At 43.4% G+C, this 27676-nt stretch overlaps 1 protein-coding gene across 3 annotated transcripts in view; it reads right to left on the bottom strand.

Annotated features, from left to right (window-relative positions):
- Positions 1-27676, bottom strand: part of GRIN2A (glutamate ionotropic receptor NMDA type subunit 2A) — a 546872-nt gene that overhangs the window by 139791 nt on the left and 379405 nt on the right. For all 3 annotated transcript variants that reach the window (XR_004816765.2, XM_025416531.3, XM_025416530.3), the window contains exon 4: positions 15556-16148. Coding sequence is in view for 2 of the 3 variants with exons in the window: in XM_025416531.3 (XP_025272316.3) it covers positions 15556-16148 (593 nt within the window). In the remaining variant the exon portion in view is untranslated. The remainder of the gene's footprint in view (positions 1-15555; positions 16149-27676) is intronic.

Raw genomic sequence — 27676 nt, 5'->3', positions numbered from 1 at the left:
ATCCCTCTGACAACCACTGCTCCATGGTCCTTTGTGCCTTTCACTCAAAAGCTCCTTCTGCAGAGGCAGGGTGGCCTCATGGTCAGAAAGATCTGGAAGGGAGTCTACCATCCTCACATTTTTTTTCATTTCCTTATACACACCGAAGTCTTTCTCAGCTCAGAGACTTTGCAAACTCTGTTCCCCTTGCCTGGAAGGACTTTCTCTGGCTTTGCTTTTTCTTCACCTAAGAAAGAAGTGCTCCTCCCATCCTTGATGTTCCTCATTTCAGGACCCCATATCCTTCCTTCTCAGCTGACATAATGAAGGACAGTTATTTTATTTATTTGATTCCCTTCTCATCTTCCTTAGAATTCCCTATGAGGCCATACTCTCATGAAGATAAGAACTATACTCTTGTTCTTCCGTCAACGATCCCCTTCCCTTGAGGACAGTGAACAGGAGTTAAGTTCTTCAAACAAATGGACGAATGCAATTGTGACTCTTGCCCACCAATGATATGATCTTGAAAAAGTCACTGAACTTTCCTGAACCTTGATTTTTTCATCTGTAATACAAGGGGATCACCAGTCTATAGGCCATTAGAGCACTGGACATGGTAGTCACTGTTACTCTAGTGACCCAATTTTAAGATGCCCATCTCCTGCATGCTAACCCTTTAAAAAAAAGATTTATTTATTTATTTGAGAGAGAGCAAAAGTGGGAAGAGCAGGGAGAGGGAGAAAGAATCTTAAGCAGACTCCACTCTGAGCACAGAATTCAGTGCGGGGCTCCATCTCAGAGTGGCGCTGAGATTACGACCTGAGCCAAAATCAAGAGTCTAATGCTCAACAAACTGAGCCACCCAGGCACCCTGCATGTTAACCTTTTTGAGATAAAGATCTTTTTATAATAGCTTGGGTCTTAGATTATATTCAATAGAGTAACATCTCACTCTTAGGCAGGACCCACATTCTCGTTGCACTTAATGAGGTCCTCTGGAAAGCCGTGGTGCTGTGGTTCCAGGCAACAGCTATTTCTCATTTAAGAAGGAAGTTAATATCAACACGAATGCATTCAACTCCACAATTTCACCATTGCCTCCCTCTAATTTCCCCTGTAAGTCCAGTCTCCTCTCTACTCTCTTAGTTAATGAGACGACTTTCCCAAATTTTTAAAATCTATTTTTCCTTCAAAAGCCCCAGGGAGTTAGAATAATGAAACACACTTAATTAAGCTATGCAGAACAGTCCTGCCATGTAGGTGGTATTTTTCGTCCCACTTTCCCTCGTTGTCCAGAGAATTTTTCTTCTTATGAAAGAACTAACATTCATAGCATCATGGAGCATGTGCCGGGCATCGAGCTAAATGCTTTTCATGCTTTACTAGATTCTCATAGACTCCCCACCATGAGTGAGGACCAGCACAATCTCTGTTGTACAGATGACAAAAATGAGGTCCAGATGTATTTAATTACTTCCTCAAGATCCCACAGCTAATATGTGGCCGAAAAAGTTAGGATCTGCTTCCAAAGGCTGTGGATTTATAGGCTGGTATCCTCCAGAGGCTACAAAACATGTATTGAGCACAAATTTTGTCCATCAAGGAGTTTTCTGTCTGCAATTATAGAGCTATACTTGTCTTGTATAAAATAATCTTTCTAAAATTTTTAGTTATAATATCCCTCTGTTGGTCAAATTCAGCTTTACCCAAAGCAACCACATTCATTTAAGGAGTATAATACATGAATTAATTAGCATACTACTCCAGATGAGCTGCCAAATACGCACATCCATCAAAATTCTTTTGGTTGCAAGTAGCAGGAAAGAAACTTGAACCAACTTAAACCAACAAGGAATCTGGTGGTTAATATCTGAAAGGATCAGTGTTAGGGTGAACTTCAGGTGCAGTTTGATCTTGTCTCTGGATTCTTCTTTTTGTTCTGTCTCATGTGTGAGTCACCTCTATCCTCAGCTTGATTGATATTTTTTCATGGAGGAAAAATGGCAGCAAAAATTCCATGCCTCTCCTCTGCACATTTCCCATATATCAAATGGATAGGATATATGACCTAGTAGACCAACTCAGATCTCATGTCTGCTCTTCAACCAACTGGCACAGTGAGATGGATGGGGTATTTCTTTATTAGCTGTGGCCAAATAGGAGCTGCCCACAGCACAGGCTGCATAATGCAGGTGGGGAAGAATGAAGAAGCAAGTGCCTTATACTCCACAGTAAGTAACACTTGTTGCTAACAGGAAAAGAAATGGCACAGGGGAAGAAAAAGACAAATGAGGCTCAGGATTCACTGTGGAAGCTTACCTCACAACCCTGCTAAAACTCTCCAGCACCTTCCCATGACACTTGAAACAAAGCCTGACACCTTACCCGTCGCCTCCAAGACCCTATAACTTGGTCTATCTCTCCACAGGCATGTTCTACTCACCCATCCCGCTTCTGCCACTTGGACCTTCCTGCTGTTCCTCAAACCATCCAGGCAGTTTTCCAGCTCTGGTCCGTGCCCGTGCTGGTCTCTCACCCAGAATATTCTTTCCCTAGCTTTCTTATTTACTTCATTCGGGTATCAGCCAAAACGTCACCTCCCCAACCACTGAATCTAAAATAACCCTTTTCATGATGGACATGATGAGGGCACTTGATAAATTAGTACTGGGTGTTATATGCAACTGACAAATCACTAAATTCTATCCCTGAAACTAATATTATACTATATGTTGACCTAACTGAATTTAAATAAAAAAATCAATATTGGAAAAACAAATAAAAAATAAAAGGGCCCCTTTCATTCTCTATCCCCTTACCCTGCCCTATTTTTCTTCCTATCCCATGTCCATCCCAACTTGACATTATATGTACAATCATCTATTTGTGGTCTCCCCACCAGAATGGGAGCTTTAGGTGGGGAGCCTTTGTCTGTTGTGCTTGTGGCTGCCTGTGTCTCATACCTACTATAGGGTTGACTACATGAGTGGGTCCATGCACAGAAACAAATGCAAGCATGCAGGAATGAATGAATGGACAAATGAAAGAATGAGATGCAGGCAGCCAGTAGATGAGCATGGATAATAGATGCCAGGGGGCCACTTTTGTTCTGATTGTTTTTGTTGTGTTGTGTTTTCAGCTGAAGACAAACACTTTCTCCCAGTCCTGTGTTCAGAGCTCAGAATCTATTTAAGAAAGGCTCTGTTTTGAAAGTGGAAGATTTCTTCAACTCAAGCTCTCTAAATGGCTTAGAGGCAGGCACGATAGCTTCTTCCCCCATCTCCTATACTGAGTGGAAGCTGTGAGCCGGTGGTTTGGCCTCCCTGCACGCATGTGAACACTTTAAAAAATCAAGGCAGGGGATCCCTGGGTGGCGCAGCGGTTTGGCGCCTGCCTTTGGCTCAGGGCGTGATCCTGGAGACCCGGGATCGAATCCCACGTCGGGCTCCCGGTGCGTGGAGCCTGCTTCTCCCTCTGCCTGTGTCTCTGCCTCTTTCTCTCTCTCTCTCTCTCTCTCTGTGACTGTCATAAATAAATAAAAATTAAAAAAAATATTAAAAAAAAAATCAAGGCAGATCACCCCCATTATGACCTGCCACACACCCAGTGTCAAAATTGAATATGGGTTTTCTCTTCCTTTCTGCCTTTTATTTTCTTCCCTCTGCCTAAGCCAGAATTACTGAGGCTCCCTTGTTGATGTTTTTTCGCTCAATTCTTTGCATCCAGTTAATATTTATTGGCACTCCTCAGAGATGCACAAAGTCTGAAGGGACTCATTCTAGAACTAATTTAAAGGGAGCTGATGACTCTGCAATTGAGCCTTTGACTATTCTCATAAAAATTCTCCCAGGAAAGGTCAACTTCCCCGCTTTGTTCTCCACTCTTTTTATTTTCAACAACGCCAACGCTCATCTCTATGCTAATGGCAATAATAATAATTGATGTTGATGATAAGGATATTAACATTTTTAGGAAAGTTTTGTGATTTATAAAATGAAGTCCCATGCATTGCATTTCTGTGAAAAGTTAACTTGCAAGACACTCAAGTGACTCCTGCCCACAATGGGCGGATCTCCGTACCTGCCTTGTTGCACTGGAAGACTCCCTAGGGCCTCCTGAAAACACATCTTGAAGGTCTCTTTCCTGGGGTGCCAGAGGGTCAGAGGAACAGGTGCTAAAACCAGAAAGGCAATCTTGGTCCTGGCTCTACCATTAAATAACCTGGGAAAGTCATTTTTATGAGATTTTTTTTTCTCATGCAAAAATGGGAATAACGGTAGCACAAGTTTCATGGAGTTGTGAGGATAAAATAAAATAATGCTTGTAAACATCCTTAATGTAGCATCCCAATAAGAGCCAGTGCTGCATTAGCAGCTATCATTATGCACCTACTGACATGCGTTTAAGTGTCTACACTATGCTAGGTAGTGGTATACACAGATAACATGGACAAAGTCCCTGGAGTTGTTCTTCATCATCATCATCATCATCATCACCATCACCACCAATACCACATTATTATTATTATTATTATTTCACAAAGGATCTAGAACGAAAGAGGACACAGGTGCAGTGGAAGCAACCCACTTAAGTCTGGGAGGAAGGGAACCTGTGTTTCATATGCCTCTGCCATTAACCAGTCTCCCATCAGTGAAAACTGAGCCCTGTATCTTTCAGGCCCCAAATTCCTCACCTGTAATAAAGCACAGAGAAGTAATGGACAATTTCAATGTTATAAAACTAGTTGAGAATAATTTGTAACAATTAATAATATATTTTGTGGATTTTGAGCCATAAAGAAGAAAAATCAGCTTAGAAACACATATTTTACAAGGTTTAAATGATAAAGTGGCCTTGTCAGCAGTGACCCTTGACACGTGGTATATAGGTTCCACCAGAGTCCCTTGTTTGCCATTTATTTGACAGATTTCAGGATACTGCAAAAAGCTGGAACCCATCCCTTTGCCTCACTACCACCCAGAAAAAGTATTTTCTTCCAGCTTCACAAGAACATCTACAACTTAATCTGAACTGATGGGTGGGAACTCCCTTTGGGTAATTTAGTAAGTTCTTGTCTTTCGGCAAAGTCACTATAAGCACAAACAATTCAAATTCCCATATGTAAGTTGAACAGAAAAGTAGGTTTATGAACTAGGGCCACAGAGAATGACTACTTAGTCCCTGATGACTATGTTCTAGGCACCCCCAGCTGGAACTTTAAAAGCCTGTTATGTTTTGAGAAAACGTGAGTGAGAGATTAGAGGCACCTCCCCAATATTGTGGGGCCTCTCATCACAGAGAATCACACACGAACAGTTTTTTATGTGATTTCACCAGAATGTCTGTCCAGTAATGCTGAAAGCATACAGAATGAGAGAGACTCATGCTTTCCATAGACCTAGTTGTACAGACCCAAGTCTAAAGATCTCTGGAGGTGAGATACCAAAACTTCCTGTTATCACTCATTCTAAATATCTACCAGCCTGAAGGTCCATCAAGTTCTTGTTTTGGTGATGATTATTAAGGATGATGATTACAACAAAGCAATAAAACAATATAAGATACCTTGTTACAAAGTAGAATGCTTAAAGAGGCCATAGATGTAATATGAATAAATGGTCCAGGTGAGGACTAAGATGAACTGGGAAGGGCTTCTTGACAACACCCAGTTGACTGCCTCCAGATAGGAGGAAGGTTCTGGTCCAAGATGGCAGCATAGAAGACTCCTGAACTCACCTCTTCCCATATACATCAAATCTAGAATTACATATGCAGCAATTACCTCTGAAAGAAATTCACAAACTAGCTCCATGACTCCTAGACGTCAAGTGAACAAGAAAATGCCCATATCAGAATGGGTAGGAAAGGCCAAGATGCTCTTTCCATAAACCCTACCACCTGCACAACAACATATAGTTAGGATGTGACTCACAACTCCCAGCTTCTCCTTGAGGAGGGAAGGGTTTGGACCTCAATACCTGGAGCTCCAACTTTGAAGACTTTGAAAGAGGAATGTGGAATTATCATTTTTTTTGTATTTTTCAAGATTAGCTGAAAATCTAATTTTTGGTGATATCTTTCCATTTTTAGACGTTGAGAGTTATTCAACTTTTGAAAACATCCTGTGAGTCAAACAAACAGAATAGGAAAATACCACAACTTCAGGTCAATTTGCAACCACAGGAAGGAGTATAATGGGATTTAGATCTACACAAAACTGGATTTGAATTCTAGCTCCATGTTATATTAGTTGTGTGGATTTTGTCAAGTTGTAGAACTTCCTCATCTTAATATAAGTTGTTAGGATTTATGATTTGACCTTCTGGTAGTCTATTCAGCATCCATTTTCCTTTCCTCTTTCCTTCCTCAAAAAAGGTGGCTGGAGTTAACAGAATTCACATTTGTTGAAACTTTATGCTTCCTGTAAGATTCGATAGGCTCTGGAGGGAGCTCACCCAATCCTCAGTTCTTTCTTAGAGTATATCTAGTTTGGCTTAATGTAATCCTATTTGCCTTTTCAGTGATTGGACTAGAAGTCCAGAATTAAGCCAGTCAGTACAGGGCGGTTTTAAAATGGCTCTTATTGGCTCAACGATAGGCATATGACCTAATTTGGCCATGAACAAAATAAGTCATCCCAGGTGTTGCTGACTGCCAACTTAAGGTCACAGAGGAAGATATTTGATAACAAAAACTATAATTTCCAAAGCACAGAGTCAAGAGATCATAGGGAAAAGAGCCAGAATCTTGATCACACTGCATCTGAAGTCTGTGCTACCTATGGAATTCCAATCAAGTAATTCAATCATATAACTGAATTTAACTGTTACCTGCAGCAAAAATATCCTAATTCATATCTGAAGAATTAAAGAGAATGTATTTAAAGTGACTAGCACATAATACATGAACGTTGTATCATTAAGGTTCTTTAAATTTTCCATTATATCATACTTTAAAATATATATGCTTCTGTAACATTATGTAACTTATAAAACTTGAAGTTTCTCTGCCCCTCCCACACACACATAATGATGTATTAATCAAACTGTTAAAACTTCCTTTTACTAACAGTGATGGAAACAAAAAGGAAATCAGTCCATGTCTCAGCAGAACTGTTCTCCATCACACAGGAAATGGAGTGGTGTGTGTATTTATTCCTTGTGTTTGGACAGGACTTAACCAAATGAAGCAAATCCTAAGGAACTGGCTGTGGGGATTTGGACAAGAGTACACCAGGCATCAGCAGGTCAGCCAGTTCAATCCCCAAACTGTGGGGCCTGGATAAAAATGTGGTTGGCCTCCCATGCCCGTTCCAAACCTAGCTAGTATCACCAACCTAACAGTGGCTCCTCCATCCCTGGGATCCAGAACAGGTACTGAGGTACCAGGAGGCTGCATGGGGGCTCAGTCACATCTGTAGGCAGGCAGTATCCATGTGAAGGCAAGAGAAGGGCAGAAGCTGAGAAGCAAGGGGACAAAAGCAGAGAATGGGTGGAAAGGCTCGTTCTGGCTGTCTAGCTCCCATCTGGAAGGGATGACAGGGAGGGCTTCTGTCCCACATGTGAGGAGGTGCACAGGCAAATGCTCTTCCAGAAGAGCAAACAAAAGACAGCTTGTAAATAAACCAGCCCTTCACACTGGACCACTGGGCCTCCCTTGTGCTGGAGAAAATTTTTGATTTGTTGCTTTGTGTGACTTTGGATGTTTTTCAGTTCATGCGAAGAAGGTAGCAAAAGCAGAGAATTTTTTCCTTCCCCTTTCTTGAAGTGTCATCTCCTCATCCCTCCTAATCTGAAGCTCAGCTTGCCATCCAATCCCTGGCTCCAGCCAAGTATATGGTACTGGTTTCCTAGAACTCCAAGAATTGGCTGCTCTGATGACCTGCCTGGCACTTCATCATGTGATAAGTTTTACTTTCTCCATGTATTGATTAAAACTGCTCGTAGGATTATTTAAATCTCTTGGGCTGCACTAAATCCAGGTATATTAGCAGTGGCCATAGATTATAGATCTTTGTAAGGCTCACCGTACCTGCCACGATGTCTAGCGTATGGCAGACACTCTACAGACACCCATCAAGCTCCATAACAAAAGTGGGGGGACAGACGGTCTCCATGGGAAAAAAAGGCGGCTGGAGTTCCCAGTCTGACCCTCTCTCCCTAGGATTCTTCTTTCCCTCGGGGGTTATTTGCCAATGAATGTGAAGTTCCTCGGGGTTTGAGTCCAGTCCCTCTTCTGATTTTTTATTTCCCCTCTCGGTGATGTTACCCGGTCCTGGGGCTTTAAACACCATCAACAAGCTCACAACCTGTGCCTTGCAATTTGCAGTCTGAACTCAGACTCTCCTCTTCAATTGCCTACTTGAGATTTCCACTTGAATGTCCAGAGTGTGTTCCCCTGAGCGTGTTTGAAACTGGGTGTTTCTCCTGACCTCCTCCTCCCCCAATCTGCTTTTTCTCTAGTTTTGTAAAAGGCACCATCATCTATTCAGCCATCCGAGTGAAAAATTATTAGTTGTTTTATCTCTTTTAACACTTCATATTCATTCATCTGTCGGGTCTTACTCATTTTACTCCAAAACATGCATGAAACTCACCCACTTCTCTCTGAATACCCGGCTATTACTCTCACCCAAGTCACCGCCTGCTCTCTCCTAGACTATGCCACGGTCTCCTAACTGGTCTCTGCGCTTACACATTAAGACCATCTGTTCCCAATATACTCTCTGTCAGCAGGTACCAGGGTAGGGAAGATGCTGTTTTTCTTTGCTTTATCTTTTCACAGAAGAGAATTGCAGCAAATTATTAGTATAGGTCACCGAATTAACAAGTCTGAAAATGAAAAGTGTCCTCCTGTTCAGCCCTGGAGGAAACAGATCAATAGATCTTTTTGTTAGGCATGCTGGTCCCCAAATCCAAAGACTTGCATCTGACTGAGGCAAATGCGAACAATTTGTGTGCTTTATGTATGACCCCAAAACAACCCAAACCACCTTTCCCTCAAGGCAAAGGCATGGCCAATTTCTGGTCCTTTCAACTTGCCAGCATCAGGTTTCCACCATTTGTCGAGCTATTCATTGGATGCCAGTTGGAAATGATTGACTTGCATTGCAGGGTTGGCATACGGTACTTTTGACTTCCAGCCAAAAAAAGAGATGTCTGTGTTCCAGGAGAGAGGCCACAAACAGAGATGATGCTGAAGAGAGGCTGTTGACTTAGCTGTCAGGCTGGACACCCACAGAGCACAGTCCACCTCTCCTGGGTCCATCAAGACATAGGCGAGGGCAGATCAAGCTGTGCATCTGGCCCAGGGAAGAAGGACAATTAACATCTGTAGGGTGCCAACTATAACGTAGATGCTTGGCTGAGTATATAACATGTATTTAAGTGTCACCATGGTTCTCTAGGGTTGGAATGATCTCTGTTTGCAATCAAAGAAGTGGAGGCTCAGAGAAGTTCAGTAACTTGCCCAAGATAACCGCAGTGAGAGGGTGTGACATGGCACCATCCAAGCCCACATTCCACAAAGTCACAGAGCCTGGTGGAATGTGCTTTGGGTTCTCAATTTGGCACATGCCCCTGGATCCTCTCATATCTCATTTCTACATACCTCTTGCTAATTTACTTTGAGGCTCAGCCTTCCCCCACCACCCGATTGCTGAGTCCAAAGTCTCACATTTACAGCACAAACCCACAGAATGGCTTGGTCTCCTGGGTAAGCGGTGCCATTGCCAGAAAGCTTGTGGTGCATATGGTGATCCCACAGATAAATATTTGCAAAGAGTTATCACGTTCACCCAGGGAAGTTTTCACTCTGGTCAAGCTCTGAGATTTAACTGAGTAGGCTCTTTTATTGGCATTAAAAAAAGAAACCAACAGTGATAATTTTGACTATCAAATAAAACTATGCCAACCCAGGTTAGTGCAGTCTCTTAATGGGTCATTAAGCCAGGAACTTTTCCTGTGGTTATTTTAGAAATGAAGATTGAAAAAAGTATCAAGGTAACTTGGATATGAATTAAACGCACATTCAGGTATATATCTTCCTTCCATTTCCTCTTCTGTCAGGGTAATAATTTACAGTGTTGTTGCTTCTTAATGCAGAAGCCTGACTTCATAAATCAAGGAGTTAATGTAAAGTACGTAAGTGGTCAAGCCAGGTATCATCAATTAAAGCCAAATAACTTCTCTTCAACATGAATCCATAACTCTCTCGGGAGAAGATGTTCTTTTCCTCCCTCATTTGTGCTATAGATCTCCTTGAACACCTCTGACTTCCAATGCACTCACCTCTCCACGTCCTACTCCCTTAACCAAAATAGGAGCCGCCATAGGACACACAAGTCATAATTCCACAGTTAAAAAACAAGGTAGAAATCTATTTCTCACTTCCCTGTGAATACCCCGCAGTACAATGAGTATAAATTAAATAAATAATAACAATGATCACTACCACAATAATAATAAGACAATAATGACATGACCATTATTTGTGAAATGTCTACTATATGCCAGGCACAATGGTGTTTTGCGTATGTGATTTCACCTAATTCTGATACAACAAGATGATTACAACACACATACACACACACAGACATAAGTGCACTTTAGAAAAATTCTGGGTTTAGGATGGTTAGTAACTTACACTTGGTAAGCCATATGTGGCTAATTCCAAGCCTGGCCATGTGGACTTTTCTATCACACTACCTTCTTCTTCACATGGGCTGTTCTCCTCCCAGGGCAATCCTTTAGTCAAAGGGTTTAGGCCTTAAAAACATCCACCTTCTCCCTTCTATGACCTCCTCCCTCCTCAGTGAGTGGCAATGTGTCCCCTGACATGTGGAAGAGGTAACACGTAGGAACACATACACACATGCACACACCGCTCACAACACAAATTTAATGTTTTGTGTCCTACAGAACTGCAGTCCTAAAATGTGACACGGACTTCTTCTGGTCTACAAGCTTGAGCCAAGAGACAGAGTGAGTCTTACCAAGTATTACTAGAGCTGTGGTATCAGAAGAAGGAATAAAGGCCACCAGGAAGAAGTCTGGGAAATATTAGCAGAGCATCGAGTCCTCCCAACTCCTGAGGTGTTCTGTTTCCCCAGAGGGACATAATACCCTTTCCTCCAACCTACTGATATGAACCTCTGCTATGGGACAGGTCCACTGACCCACAGGCCTCAGAGACAACAAGACACAAATGGTGACTCTGTCTCGCCTAATATTCACATGGGGGTTTCCTCTGTCTCACCATCTCTGGAGGGTTGGTGTCTCATGTAGGGAGGGTACTAAATACCTTTTTGGGGAATGAATAATTGGCAATGTTGTGAACTATGGTGTGCAGATACATTGGGCTCATTCACAACTTTATACCTGCAAGTTTTATCATAATAATAACGATTGATAGATTGCTTTCCATGTGCCAGGCTCTGGGACAAGAAGTAAACACTTTTCTTGTTCCCATTTACATCTCAGGAGGCAGACTTGGAGGAATTAAGGGACTTGCCCAAAGCCTTAGATCTAGAAGAGTTCTGACCCAGGATTTAAACCCAGGGAGGTTGGCTTCAGTGCCAGATGCTCCACTCTGATGTCACACTGCCTCCCAGGGGGCCCTGTCCACCTGCGGCCCAGAGGCACTCTCGGGACAGGACCGGACAGAACAGCTTTGGTTCCACGCCAGCAGAACAGGTAATGATCTACCGTCACGATTCCAGGAGTTACCAGTGATCTGCCCTGAGCCTGGGAAGGGACAGATGTTTAATAACTTTGCAGTAGCAAGGAGGAGGTTACATAACACGGCTGAGCTATTTTTGAACTTTATAAAATGCTGACTGCTCTTTTCAAAGTGCCTTCTGTAAAACCAGAAATATTAAACATAAAGAACATTTTCCCCTTTCCCCCACCTTTTTCCCCCCTGAAATCCCAGGGACAGAAACAGATCCACGTCATCCTCGGCAAGTAGTCTTTTCTACTAGGTCCCACATCATAAGCAGTAAGTCATGGTTACAGTGTCCTAAGTACACAAGCTCTGGGTAGATTACAAGCCATGTCCCTGACGACCACAGAGGGACATGTGTAACTGATTCCAAGATGGTGCACTCAACCAGTCAAAGCTGCACCCCAGACCCCCGCACCAGTGCACCAGGATACCCATTAGCATGAATTCATCAGAGCTCCTTCTGAAGCTTTGAGCATCCTCCTTACTACACAGGGGGAGTAATGGGAGCTGCTTGGCTATTGGATGCTTTGGAGAACCCTCAACTCCAGAGTCCTGGGCTTCTGCTGAATAAGCGGATGAATCCGACGCAGTCTACAGATACTAAAGATCCCTTACCAGTGACAACATAAAAGTCCATCAGAGGGGGATGATCAAACAAACAATGCAACAGTTATACAACAGAACACAAACAGCAACCATGATGAATGTACTAGAATGACATGGGTCCTCATAGATTCATCTTGAACCACAAGGCTGAGGTAAAGGAAACTTGAAGGTATCAGATACCACTCAGGTGCATTAAAAAGAACTGTGCGTATAAAGACATCTATACTAGAAGTACAAAACAGGCACACAGGTTTGGATCCCTACCAAATTCAGGACAGTGTTTTTCCCTCCCAAGGAGAGGAAGGGAAGAAAGTGGGACTCAGGAGAGAGAGAGAGAATCAGGACTGTTACATCATCAGTCATGTTTTATTTTTTAGAATTTTGAAACAAATGTGACACATTCACCTTTGTTCTCTGTGATGAGTGTTGGGGTGGGTGTTTTATCAGACTCTGTACTATTCTTTTTTTTTTTCTCTCACCCTAATATTTTTGAAGAAAGTCCTTGCTACCCGAGTTTGTCGTGAGACAAATTTCGTCTATCTTCACCAGATTGTGCATTCTTTGAGAAAAGAAGTTGTATCTTCATTCCTGTCTGTATTTCAGGGACCAGCACGGGGTCCATTTGATGGGAAGAATGACCAATGTAGGAGAGAATAGTGCCCTGAAGGCTCTTCTGAAAAACTGCTGTTTTGGGGGGGCGGTGGGGAAGCTTCCTCCAGCTCCCAGTCCCTTCCTTGCCTGGCAAGCTTCTCTGATTCCCTGGGTGAGTTTAAGAAACACCATGACAGTGGGCAAGTGTGGGAAGGAGCCACTGCCTATGCTGCATTCCAGCCTCATATGTGGGGTGAGCACTGTCAGTGCCCCATGGATGGAGAGATGTTTCATTAAACACCAGGCAGTGGGTGACGGCTTACCACACTTGATGCATTGCTACTCTGGGGCTGAAACACCATCTACAAAATTGCTGCATTCAAACATAACTCCTAGAAATAGCATGACAGCATTTCACAGCAGTAGGATTTTTTTTTTTTTTTTTAGAAATGGAATTCAGGGTGCTCACTGGAAGGAGCTTTGCATGCCTTGACGATTACCCTTCTCAAATTCCTTTTCCTGTATATATTATATTTCAATTGCCCTAAAATTGAGTTACGTTTTCATCAGAATTATACATTTCTGCATATTCCAGCTGTAGGGCACTTCTTATGGGAAGGAAGCATTCATTAGCCCAGCCCTTGTCTTTGGGCTGGCAGGAATCCTGCCTCCATAAGAGGCTTCCATGCCTCATACTGATTGATCTGAGTTCCTTCCTGATATTTAGACAATTATTTAAAATGCTGGAAGTGGTAATGTAGAAAGAGGATCCCTAGAGAGCAAATGAGGAGATGGGAGGGGAACATTTCAAAGGACCACAGGTTCTTAATTCAATAGTTCATTTTTTAGGTGTAAACCAATTTTAAAGAAGTATAATCTCTCTATCTTGTTATACACACACATACACACACATGTCTCCAGACTCCGCTCAGAGATAATGCCTGAACTGTAGCAAATTCAAAGTCATAAAACCTCCCAGAGACATTTGAGAGTGACGTGTTACTCTGCTGATAATCAATCAGCCCAGTCTGATGACTGTAATTTCTGTTGACCAAAAGCAACTTCACTGGTCATTCTACAGTTATTTGATAATCACTGGGTGCCAGGCACGGTGCTAAGCAGTACTTTTCATGCATCACTTAGGCCTATCTATAGAATATTGGTTCTCAATGCATGATCCTTAGACCAGCAATATTGAATCACTCAGGAACCTGCTGGAATTGCGAGTTCTGGGGGCCTACCCACCCCAGGGCTACTAAATTACAGACTGTGAAACCCAGCATTCCATGGTTTAGCAAATCCTCCTGGTGATTCTGATACATACGGAAGTTTGAGAAGCGCCACCTAGGAAGTAGTGCTATTATCATCACTTTGCAATGAGCAACTGAACCCTAAAAAGGTAAAATGATTGTCCTGAGGCACATAGGAAGTAGACAAGATTTGAACTCTAACAAATCCACCTCCAGATCCCAGTCCCCTCATCACAGAACTACACTGCTCATTATCTGAAGAAGGAGTGTGGATTCAATCACCAAACAACAGGCAAAGGCATGCAAAATGGATACAGGAATGATCATCCTAAATCTCAACAGCTGAGCCATAATGATGGGCCACAAAGAACAATGACATTTCTCAGAAATATAAAATTGAAATGTCTACCAAGATGGGAGTAGTTAAATAAATTAGAATGTACCCATAGGATGAAATATATGCAGCTTTAAAAGTGGTATTTGCCAAGATTCTCAATGACCTACAAAAACAGGACATAAAAAGGGAAGAAAGTCAGATGCAAACTCAGAGGATAGAAGCCCCAACATGGGCAGTCTTCCTGAAGTGTAACATGTTGGTGAGGATGTGGGAAATCTAGTGACTTCACAAACTGCTTGTGTGAATATAAATTGGTAGAGTTCCTTTGTAGGACAATTTGGTGACAGACACTTCAATTTTTAAATGCAGGTACTCTGTGACCCCAAGATTCTACCTCTTAGGATTCACCCTGAAGAAACAATTTGCACATGTGCACAGAGATGTGGGATGATGAGCACTGCAGCTTAGTTTCTAATGGAAAAAAATCAGAAAACACCTAAATTTTTTATCATTATGGAGACTGGATAAATAAATCATGGTATATCCCTGTTGAGAAATGCAATGCATAGGTTGCGACAGATACACACACACACATATATCTACACATACATATCTATCTATATACCTTCATACATGTGAATATTACGTATAATCCATACATGTGTGTCTGCATATAAAAATCCATCTATATCTATATATACACACACATCCACAGGCACACGTGATATATAGCTATAGATAGAAAATGGATAGAGAGATACATAGTTGGATACATAGACAGGTCTTGGGCATAGGTTTCCAAGGTAGATTGTTGAGTAAAAGAAAAAAGTTACAGAAAACAAAGTATGATGTAAGTTATAAACAAAAGAGGAGTCAACAGGAAGAGAGAAGAAGAGAGTAAACAAAAAGAATCCCATAAGCACACATGCAACATTGTCTACTTGTAGCGCACATTTCCAGTAGGAATTATGTACGAATTGCTCTGACTATTCACACACACAAACAAGCACACAAACAACAAAACTCCAGTCCCAATTGGGAGACAAGCAAAGATCGCCCTCTTACTGGTGCAGAGTGTGCAGTGGGGTCTCTGGCTTCTCCGTCTGTCCGTAGCAGCTGGCCTTGGCCTCAGGGATGTAGGAGAACTTCTCCAACATGGAATATGCGGCAGTGGTTAGGATGCCCAGGCCATCCCTCACTCTCGCCTCCAGGCTGTAGTCCCAATCATCGTAGGAGACTGAAATGAGTCCTGATGGAAACTCCTTAGGGATGAGTTCTGTGTTCCCAGAAACCAAGCTGGGAACAATCCAGAAGAAATCATATCCGGTGAGGCCCAGGGAGCGAGCCTCACTCAGGATGAGGACAGCCTCATCTTTGGAACAGTACAGCAAGATGACGGAAGAGTGGATCTTCTTCAACTGGACTTGCGTCTTTGCATCCTCAAAGGAAGTGTCCAAGGTGATCACATTCTGCATGTCCCAGCCCACAAAGCTGTTGTCCACTGTGGTCTTGATGAAGCTGATGAAGTCCCTGTAACCAGGGAAGATGGTGGTCACTAGGGAGAAGACATGCCAGTCGTAATCCTGCATGATCTTCAACATGACCGTAGCTTGTTGCTGGATGGACGCTCCAAACTGGAAGAAGGTTGATGTCGGATCCTGCCAACAACAGGTGTAAAAAAAAAAAAAAAAAAAAAAAGCAAAACAGAGGATGAGGCAGAAGGCGGTTTATATAGAACCATCTGTCTTTATAGGCTTAAAAAGCGCCTCCTGAGAAGGGAGGGAAAATACATCACACACCTATCCATTTGCAAACATTCCTGAGCACCTACTATATGCCACACTTTGGAACAGACACTGGAAATACAGAGGAGAGAGATCCTGAACTTGGAGTCTGCAGCCTCATGCATGAAGGACACCTGTTCTTTTTGCCTCTGGTTTATCCCATTCCTCCTGCCCTTTAGACCCATGTGGTTTCAAGCCCCATATAGTTTCAACACAACAAACTCTATCTGGCCCCTGGCTCAGGACTGAAAAATGTAAGCCAAGAGAGACAACATCAGGACATAGAGGCATCCAAATGATGACACACTTGGAGCACCCAGACTCTACCATTTACTCTGGATCTGTTGGTTAGAGAAGCCAATAAGTTCCTATGATCACAGGAGCCAGTTTGGGTAGGATTTCTGTCACTTGGACTCTAGACTCCTGTGTAACATGAAGTATAATAAAGGCTAGCTGGACACCTGTCTCAACATCTATCTAAATAAATGAGTATTTGTTGAACATCTAATTATGCAGAAATGCTATTTTAGAACTTGGGGAAACAATGATAGATAAGACAGACACAGACATGGTCTCTGCCTTCCTTCATAGATCTGGTAGGAATTTGAGGAAGAGCAATTTCCAGGGACTAGAGGCTGAGAGAAGTATAAGGGGATGCTGAAGGAGTATCCGGGTCAGGAGGAAGGGAAATGGGAGGACATTATAGTCAGAGGAGTTCTGTAGATACAATCTTGACTATTTTTAGGAGCTGGAAACAAATGCATATGGCTCATGAAGTTGGGGGGATGTGATGATGTTGAAGAGCTTGGCAGGAACCCTATCATGTATGGCCTCAGGGATTTGTTCAGAGGCTTAGAGCTTATTCAAGCATAAGGGGGAGCTGCTGAATGCTCTTACTCTGGAAAGTGGCATGGCAACTTGTGTTGGGTTAAAGGGCCTCTATCAGTTCTTTTCTTTTTAAGATTTTATTTGAGAGAGACAGAGAGAGAGAGGGGGTGGGGGAAGAGAGAGAGAAAGAGAGTGAACAAGTGCACCAGCAAGGGAGAGGGGCAGAGGGAGAAGGAGAAGCAGACTCCCTGCTGAGCAGGAAGCCCAACTCGGGGCTTGATCCCAGGACCCTAGGATCATGACCTGAGCTGAAGATAGATGCTCAACCCACCGAGGCACCCAGGCTCCCCAAGGGCCTCTAATAGTGCTAACACCTCCCTAAATCATGATCTGATCATGACAGCAATATTCCACTTAGAAGAGGCAGGCAGCATCAGGGAAATACAAATCAAAACCACAATGAGATACCACCTCACACTAGTGAGAATGGGGAAAATTAACAAGACAGGAAACAACAAATGTTGGAGAGGATGCGGAGAAAAGGGAACCCTCTTGTACTGTTGGTGGGAATGTGAACCAGTGCAGCCACTCTGGAAAACTGTGTGGAGGTTCCTCAAAGAGTTAAAAATAGATCTGCCCTACAACCCAGCAATTGCACTGCTGGGATTTACCCCAAAGATACAGATGCAGTGAAAAGCCGAGACATCTGCACCCCAATGTTTATAGCAGCGATGCCCACAATAGCCAAACAGTGCAAGGAGCCTCGGTGTCCATCGAAAGATGAATGGATAAAGATGTGGTTTATGTATACAATGGAATATTCCTCAGCCATTAGAAACGACAAATACCCACCATTTGCTTTGACGTGGATGGAACTGGAGGGTATTATGCTGAGTGAAGTAAGTCAATCGGAGAAGGACAAACATTATATGGTCTCATTATTTGGGGAATATAAAAAATAATGAAAGGGAATAAAGGGGAAAGGAGAGAAAATGAGTGGGAAATATCAGAGAGAGAGACACAACACAAGAGACTCCTAACTCTGGGAAACAAACAAGGGGTGGTGGGAAGGGAGGTGGGCAGGCGGTTGGGGCGACTGGGTGACAGGCACTGAGGGGGGCACTTGATGGGATAAGCACTGGGGGATATGCTATATGTTGGCAAATTGAACTCCAATTAAAAAAAAATGTTTTGACCACCGCTCCACAGCAACACCCTGAACTTACAATCAGGGGGTTATATAACATTGGGGAAAAAATTTCATGAAACAATAAAAAAGAAAGAAAGAAAGGGCAGGCAGGCAGCGCATACAGTTGTAGAATTTACAAACTACCTTCACACCCCTTAACACATAAAATTCCCATGATGACTCTATGAAGGTGGCGTTGTTGGCAGGGGGAAATGAGGCTCAAAATGAACTTGGGTTCTGGTTCCATGGCCAGCCCCCTTTCCAAAACACAGCCACAACTTTCTTGGGATCATTGAAGATCTGCAGATAGCAGATGCTTAAACCATGCTGTTGACGGACTGGCATGGTACAAAAATGCCAGCTAAACAGAAGGTATGTCTGCGTGTTACAGCAAAACACAATTTGACAAGTGCTGAGATATTATTTTTCTTTCCCTGGGACCTAAAAGAATTCTCAAGGAGTCATTATAGTGTAGCCATGCTTTCATTTTGCATTCTGTGGTTACCGTATGCATTAACCTCAATAGTAGGAATATGGGGATTCCATTGTATTTGTGTGTATTAAGAGTGGATTGATTCCATTCATCTTTCAAAACAATAAGGCTGTGCATGTCAACCCTTTCAAGAAGTGGGCAGAGTTTTCCCTATGGGTGTTCACTGAATAGAAAGTTTTATCCGAATGGGCCAAAAGCTATAGTTCTTCGAAATACTTCCCTTTTCTAAAATGCATAGGTTTGGGGGATAATTCAAGTGCAGCATGGCCTGAAGGCAGAGAGGGAAAAAAAACAACAACAGGAATAAATGCCTCTGGGCTCCTTCCAACAATACAATTTTATGAATTTTATCTAATTAAATCAATTAAAGTGGGTAACAGATTTAAAGACTTTGGATAATTATCTTTTTCCCTACAGTAGCTTTTGGAGAAATCCAATATTCTTGGATTGATTAATCATTTTTAAATCATGCCTCAACAAGACCATGAATGGCTCAAGGGCAGAGATTCTGCTGTCCTCGTCTCTGTCCCCAGAACCTGGCAGAAGGCTTGGCACATGACACATCAGGGAATGCAGCATGAGGGAATGCATGAGTAAATGAATGTGTGAATGAAATCTAAGAGGAATGTCCTTGCTTTAAAAAATATAACAGCAAAACAGTAGAATTCAGTGTCTGAGATTGTATTTTTTATGGCTCTTGAATGTCATGTCCAGAAAATAAAATCTTTCAACATCACCAACCTACCACTCCTCCATCCAATGTCTGAAATAAGGGGTGACCTTTATTGATCAGAAGAGGAATACAGGAGTCCTATAAGCCTCAACAGCTGTCCATAGGACCTCATTAAATACCAAAAAACAGCGACAACATAAATAACCCAACAATTGAAGAAGGCACAGAAGTCTCAAGGCAGTTATATTATCCATCAACCTTATGCGCTGTCAGGTGCTTCTTGGGATGGGACTGAGAAGTTCCAAACTTAATTACAAAGGATATGGAATAATTCCTATGGAGCAAGGAAGCTAGTGACCGGAGTCAACATTAGGACTGCAAAAGGCAAAGGGATCAGGGTCTTCTTGCACTGAGCACACGTGGAATGGAGAAAGATGTCAGGAGGGCAAATGCTAAGGGCACGATCAGAACCCAATTAAAAGGGTCTCTGGGATGATCCGTACATACACACTTCTTAGGAATAATCGGTATTAGTGTAGAGGTGAGGATGAAGCATGCTAGATGCGGGGGTTGGTGATGTTTGGGATGCTCCAACACCCCTGCTCTGTGTGCTATGAGCCAGACGTTACTGTATCTGTGAGCAGCTTTGTGCAACAGAGCAGAGCTGTAAGCAAGTGCAGCCTTATCTAATTCTCCATGTGGGGAGGAGGGCATGGCTGCATTGTGAACTTGGTGAAAGAGAAAGATAATTATAGGGACAGCAGTTCATTAGCCAAGAGCTCACTTGGCACAGCTATCTGTATAAGAATATGTTCCAGCTCCTTGCCTGTGCCATTCCTGCTCTCCGATCTTGCAGGGCTTTGTCCAAGCTGCATCTCTCCTATAACTCTCTCCTGATCCCCATTAGTACCTTCTCCCCAGGACGGACAACACTGTAGCTTCTGGGGTCATGCTATCCAGGTACCAGTCCTAATTGTGCGGACTGAAGTAGTGAAAAACTACTTCACCTTTCCAAGACTCAGTTTCCACATCTGTACAATGGGTAATGGCAATGCCAACAGTTATGCTAGTTAATGTGCCTACGAGAGTCATGCAGCTCAATGCTTTCAATGTAGTGTCTCATTTAATCCTACCCCCAACCACCTTCCTAAACTGGTACCAGCATTGTCCCCAACATACAAATGAAGAAACAGACCCAGAGGCAGGACACCTCTCCCAGGGTCATACAAGGCAGTGACTCAGGTTTGCCTGCTTTGGAGGTTCCAAGCTTTTCATCCCTACAGTATCTGGTTGGTGATGATAGCACTTCCTCATTGAGCTGTGAGGATTAAATGACCTTGTATAAAAGCAGCCAGTATAGTATCCATCACATATCAAGTACTCAACAAATAGACGTCACTGTTATTCTCCCCGTGGGTGAGGACTCTTGGTGTTTCACATCAGGGGCTCATGGTACCCACTCCCTCACAAGAGGCAATTCCCACTCTGGACTTGAGCATTCCAACAATTAACCCCATTCATGACTACCTGATTGAAGTTCCTGGTTGAACATTGCTTTAACCATGCCACTCTTCTCCACTATGGTCATCTGTGGCTCCCCTAGATAATCACATTAAGTATAAACTCTCCAGCCTCCCCCTTAATGCACACTAGTCATGTTATAGTTGAAATAGTGTGGGCCCTGGGGTGTATTGGACTCAAGTTGAAGTGCTGGCTCAGCACTTGCTAATCACGTGACTGTTAGTAAATTCTGAAACTCTCTGCATCTGAGTTTCTTTGCCTATAATGTGGGCATAAAAAGCACCATCCTGGGGGGGGGGGGCGCTGTCATGAAGAAGGGCTGAACCGGTAGGATGACAGGCTCATCTATCACCTACACCTGATTCCTAACAGTCTAGGAGCTGTCCTCTCCATGTCCGCAGTCCTCTAGACAACATGGACAGAGCCTGAAACCTAAAGGGATCCTGATCCTATTTCAGAAACCAGTATGTCCAGATCCACTGCCATGCAAGTGTCACATTGCCCCTCCCCTCCACACACTGGCCTACTCGCTCTGAGCCCAAGGAGATTGCATGAAGAGAAGGAACTGTCTCCTCAGTGATGAATCACGCTTTGGAGAGAAACTATCACTCATGTCCTTCATGGACTTCCCGCAGTTACCCTACACCACTGTCATTTCCATTGGCATCCGCATCTTCAAAACCCAGGATGGACCCAAGGCACTGTATGCCTTATGGAGGGATGGAAGCGAGAAGTTATTTTCAAAACATACGGCACCACAAGACACAGAAGAGGCTCACGTTTAGCTCTGGATTTTTCAAAGGTATTTTTATGGACTGGCAGGAGGTGATAGAGGAATTTGGCCACACTCCCAGGGCCTGGCATCTGATATGCCACATGGCCCTGTTTTCAAGGCCCTGAACATTCCTCCCGCTTCCTACCTGAGTAGCCGAGGATGTCTCTCCTGCACTCACCACCTCCTGCCATCCCTCAGCCTGTCCTTTTCGGATTCCACAGACCAGTCTCTGACCACCTCTGGCACCGGTTTCCTCGGCAGTGTGCAGCCGGGGGAGAGGAACAGATTTTAGACACCCACTTTGCTTCTGAAGCAAGAGCAGCTCTCTCCCCAGGCTCGCTGCTCTGCTGAAGACAGAACAAACTGTTTTAAACACAGAGCGAGGGAGGCAGGGGGGTGTGGGATTCTGGGATTCTGCTCTCAACTCTCCGCTTCAGTCCTATCCTAACTGAGGTCTCATGAGAGTTCCTGATCTAATGTTCCAGAATGTTCCAGAGCTTGCTGAGTGTTCAGGGTGAGACCTGACTCTGTGGGTATTAAGGCATGATGTTTAATAGAGTTTAATACCAACTTTCATTTCACTTACCCATTCACAAAGGCTATAAAGGACACTCACACTCATTGTCTCTTTGATTGTAACTACCCACGGGATGAGGTGTTGCAAGAAGTTATAACCCCCATGGATGGCATTTCTCATAAAGACACAGGAAGAGGGGTTAAGTGATTTCCCTAAAATCTACATGGCCCCATGCTGACAACAGTTTTGTTACAAGATGCAAGATGTCATCCAATGTTCCCTTGCACACACCAGTGGCTCTTGTTCCTGCCTGCACAGGAGAATCACTTTAGGGCTGTAAAAAAAAAGAAAAAAAGAAAAAGAAGAAAAAAGAAGAAAGAAAAGAAAGAAAGAAAATGCCCATGCTTGTGCTTCCTGCCAGTCCAAGTGAAGGTGAATTCCTGATCTAGGTATGTGAACCCCAATGCTGATTTGTTCGTTTTTCTCAGTCTTACCCCAACAACAGCATGAGTATTATTTAAGTTAGTATCTTCAGAGCCTAGCACAATGTCTGACACACAGTATGGGCTCAATATATATTTGGTGAGGAAATAAATGAGCGGGAAGCTCATCCCTAGGAAGCATGAGAGAATTGGTCACTGTTGTCAACCTTGCATCCATGTCCATAGCTTCTCTTTCTTTCTGCCTGCCAGGGTGGATACCAAAAAAAAAAAAAAAAAAAAAAGATAATGATGCAGGTGACCTAGCAAAAATCGAGAGGGGCTCCTTGGGAATTTTGTTTCTCTTGTGAGAGGATTGTCCTAGTGAGCCTTGGTGTGTTTTATGTCACTCTTATTGTGTATTAACTGAGCTTTTAAATATATTTTGTTTCTGCTTCCGTGGATGAGAGGAAAAATAAAGGCATCAGACTTGATAAGACTGAGGATTCAGAAGAATAGCATGCTCACATACATATAAGCTGGTTCTGTCCCACTGAAGGATCTCTATCCCATCATCAGCCATTCTTCTCCTCCTCTTCCATCACTACCTCCATTATCATCTACTGTCATATCCTCTGCCAGTATCATTATCCACAACCATCATCATCTATCACCACCACCACCATCATCATAATCCTCCAACTCTACTATCTACCATTATATCGTCTACCACCATCATTTTCCACAACCATCATCATGTACCACCACCATCATCACTTACCCTCATTCATCATCTACCATCATCATCATCCACTAGCACCATCATCATTATCCATCATCACATCCATTTTCCTCCTTCACCTCCTCCCTATCATCCACCACTGTCATCATCGTCATCCACCATCATTGTCCATCATCACATTCATTCATCCATCCATCCCTTTCCTCCTCATCAGAATGATCTTGACCGTCACCATGGTTATCATCACAGCTAACATTTACTGGGCATATTTGGTATAATGTAGCATGTAGCAAAAGGTCTTATTATTTTCCCTATGTTACAGATTCTAAAACTCCAGCTCAGAGAAGGTAACTTACCTAAACATTCACAGCTGGTACATGGTAGGGTCAGGATTCAAGACCAGGTAATGAATCTAGATGCTTAGCTAGTGGGAAACACAGATTCCAGGTGCAGAGAACAGGAAACAAGTAGGTAGGTAGGGGTGTGTGTGTGTGTGTGTGTGTGTGTGTGTGTGTTGAATAACCACCAGTCATTCTTCAGGCATCCAACTAGAAAAGAAAATGCCCAGAAATAGGAAACCAATGCCAGTGATCTCACATCAACTGTCAATCAATTGATGCAGAAAACTGGGGCTATAAGGAGAAATTGTACCCAGGGGCCATTGCCTCAAAACATATCAGCTCCATCAACCACAAACATGCAATTTCACTCCAGGCAACCTCCATTTATTGATTGTTTTATAATTTATGTTCTATCACTTATTTTTCTTCTTTCAAGATAGGAAGGATCTCTTCCCACATTTACTACTGCACTTAACCACCACTCAAACATAGAGGCTATCCATTATTTCTTTTTCCTTTCCCTGTTGTACCTGCCCACGTTCCAGACCCTTGGTGGTTCTCTCTCAAACAAGAGTGAGAACCTCCTGTATGGAGTCCCTACCAAGTCCTGTCCCTCTCCCACCCACCTTCCACACTGCTGCTCTAGTTACTTTTTTTAAAGTTCAAACTGGAGCATGATGTCCTCCTTCTTAAATTTTTTTTTCATTAGTTCTCACAACATTCAGGATAAAGTTAAAACACACACCAGTCCCATGACAGTCTGGACTCAAGTGTTTCGGGCTCAGTGCCCATCTCAGTACCTGAGAGAGGTCAGGTACCCCCACATACATGCAATAAAGCAAATTTCTCAGTGAGCTAATGAAGCCAAGTGATGTATACCTGGGAGGAAGACCAAAGAAAGTCTTCATATTTTACTCCTGTCCATCATTTCCCAAGAGGCACATCACCTCCCTCACCAACACCGAATTCCACTCTAAGCAACCTCCACTCATAGGACCATTTCATGATTTATACTCTCCCCCATTTTGCTTCTCCTGTGAGCTGATCCACCACCATTCTTCTAAAATAACCTAACACAACCTTTCTTTGTTCTCTCCTCCTCTCTGTTCAAATGAGAAGTTTAACCTTAAATATCTGGTGACTGGTGGGTTTCCAAAAAACTAGGGTGGCTGTCATGTTCTGAGTTGGAAACCAAGAGAGACACTCCAGTCTTAATTCAGTCTGTGAGCTAGGCTCTCAGACTCAGTGGGAGAAGATGGATATCATGTAAAGTAATTCCTAAGAAGAGCTCTATCATTGGAGATGAAATGAGGAATGGAACTTCTTACAATGACCAAGACTTCCACTTCATCCTAGCCTGGGTCTTCAATACAGCACCTACTGGCCACATGTGACAATTTAAACTTAATTTAAGAGTATTAATTATTTGGTTTCTCAGAAACACTAGCCAGCAGTCTTTAAACTTTAAAGCAGATGCTCTCCCACCCCCACCGGCCCCACACTTAAAGATGCCAACTGACTGGGTCTGGGATAGGGTCCAGGATTTTTAAAATTCCCTAGGTGAATGTGATGTGCAGCCAGGGTTGAAAACGCTAATCTAAGTCTTCAGTATCCAACCCTGTAGCTGTGCTCCCCTGGGGGGAGGGATTTCTCCTACCCTCAGATTTCCAGGCTCCAAGCCACCTCCATTGAACCAGAATCTTTATTTAGGAGTTCTAGAATATGTGTGTTCTCCAGAATATGCTGATATTCAGCAAGACTTAGTCCTGCTAAGTCCAATTTCTCTATCTATTTGCTAGGTGAGGAAATGAAGTTTCCAAAATCTTGCATGACTTACTCCATATTTCACATAATCAGTGGGGACCGCAGGAACAGAGACAGGGTCTCTCCCCCCAATTCAGTGCTATAATAATGTGTCATGACACCATCAAGTGTGAAACGTTTTCTACACAGAGAAACCACAAGGAATGGGGGCTGTGTAGGAAGAACATGGGCTTTGCTGGCAGCCTGAGCAGCATCTGCTTCTTTCTGCAAGGAAGTTGTTTGACCTAAGCCTCTGTTTCCCTACCTGATAAATGGAAATGACAATAGCAGGCACCACCTTGGAGGGTTTCTATGCATACATTGAGAGATGATGCACATAGAGCACTTGGCATGTAACACGGGCTCGGTCAAGCTGAGTTGGTGATGACAGTGGTATAGACAGTAGCCTTGACCGTCAAGCCCCAGCTCCCACATCCGTCATAGACTCCCTAGTACTCCCACTTCTGAATTTCCAGCACCTCTCCCTTTCTATCTCATTCCTCAGCCCTGAATTGTATGCGGTTGCTTAGTTACTGAGAGGCATGCATCTTGCCTGCTCCTCAGACTAGAATTCTTGAGGGCAAGGCACAGTGTCCTTCTGAGACATCCTCAGTACCTTGCATGGCACTGGGCCACTGCTTTGGGGATAAAACTGGGGGCATAATTCTGAGTCTGCAAGGATGCCACTGGCTGGAAAGAGAAACTAGCACTTTATGTATTTGAGCAGAACTGCCACATATACTGCTTGAGAAATGTTCATCTATTGATTGCTTTCCATCCACTCAATGAATCTAACAAACTCCAGCTATGTACCAGGCATTGTTCCAGGGGAGTGAATCTAGGGAAAGAGGATACCAGAAGTGAAGGTCCCTGCTTTTATGAAGGGAGCAGATACACCAAAAAAGAATGAACTCAACACACAGAATAACTTCAAGGAAATCAGATGATGTCACAGTTTGGGAATGGCACGGAGAAGAGCACCACCTTAGATCAGCTGGTCTGCTGCCCTAGTGCTGTTCAAAAAAGATATGAAGAAATCAGCCAGGCAAAGATGAGGTATGGGGCAGGGTAAGAAGAGCCATCCGAGAAGGAGGAGAAGCATGTAGTAGGAAGGAGCTTGGCAAGGTCAGGGAACAGGAGGAGCATCAAAACAGCTGAAGTTTGGGATCCCTGGGTGGCGCAGCGGTTTGGCGCCTGCCTTTGGCCCAGGGCGCGATCCTGGAGACCCGGGATCGAATCCCACGTCAGGCTCCTGTTGCATGGAGCCTGCTTCTCCCTCTGCCTATGTCTCTGCCTCTCTCTCTCTCTCTCTCTCTCTCTCTCTCTCTCTCTCTGTGACTATCATAAATAAATAAAAACTTAAAAAAAAAACAGCTGAAGTTTAATGACTGAGAGAGAGAGAAAGAGAGAGAGATGAGAGATGAGTTAGGACAGGAAGCAGAGACCACAGGGAGTGTCCTGAAGATCATGGTAAGGGGTCTTATTTAATTCCTAGGCCAATCTTATTCCAAATAATTCATCTACTAAATGCACCAAGTAGCATCTTCCATCTGGGGATGTTAGGGCTTTACGTGAACCAGCTCTATTCTCCCCTTTGGAATTCTGATCTGTGCCGAGAGGGGAGCCTGCATTCAAAGCGCAGTAAGGCACATAAATGTCTGCTATATTGTTCAATCAACTGGTATGCTAATCTCAGAGAGTGTGGCTTTAACTCCCATGTCTACCTGAGCATTCCAGACCTAGTTCATCATCCAGATGCAAGCTCTCCCTCTAGCAAGTAATGCAATGTTGAAGGCAAGAATTCACAAACGCATGGAGAGACGTATTCCTTGAGTCCCACTGCAACTAGTTAAAGACAGCCCAACGCTCTCTACATTCATCAAAACCACACGGTGATTGCTGCTCTTGGACCCAGCCCTGCTTTCTAGATCATTAGCAGGCTGACCAAGAAGAGACACCTGCTGAGCCTGAGGCTCTTATATCTATGCAAGGACAGAGAAGTCCCAAGCTGGCTTCACCCAGTGCTCTGTCAACCTGCGGGTGAGCGTCTGACTCAAGGCTTCAAAACAGGGTCGTTAGTGATGATGGATTAACCGAGGCC

Source organism: Canis lupus, chromosome 6 (genome assembly GCF_003254725.2).
Source record: "Canis lupus dingo isolate Sandy chromosome 6, ASM325472v2, whole genome shotgun sequence".
Classification (NCBI taxonomy): Eukaryota; Metazoa; Chordata; class Mammalia; order Carnivora; family Canidae; genus Canis; species Canis lupus.
The sequence above is the reverse complement of the archived record's forward strand: the minus strand, read 5'-3'. Positions and strand labels throughout refer to the sequence as shown.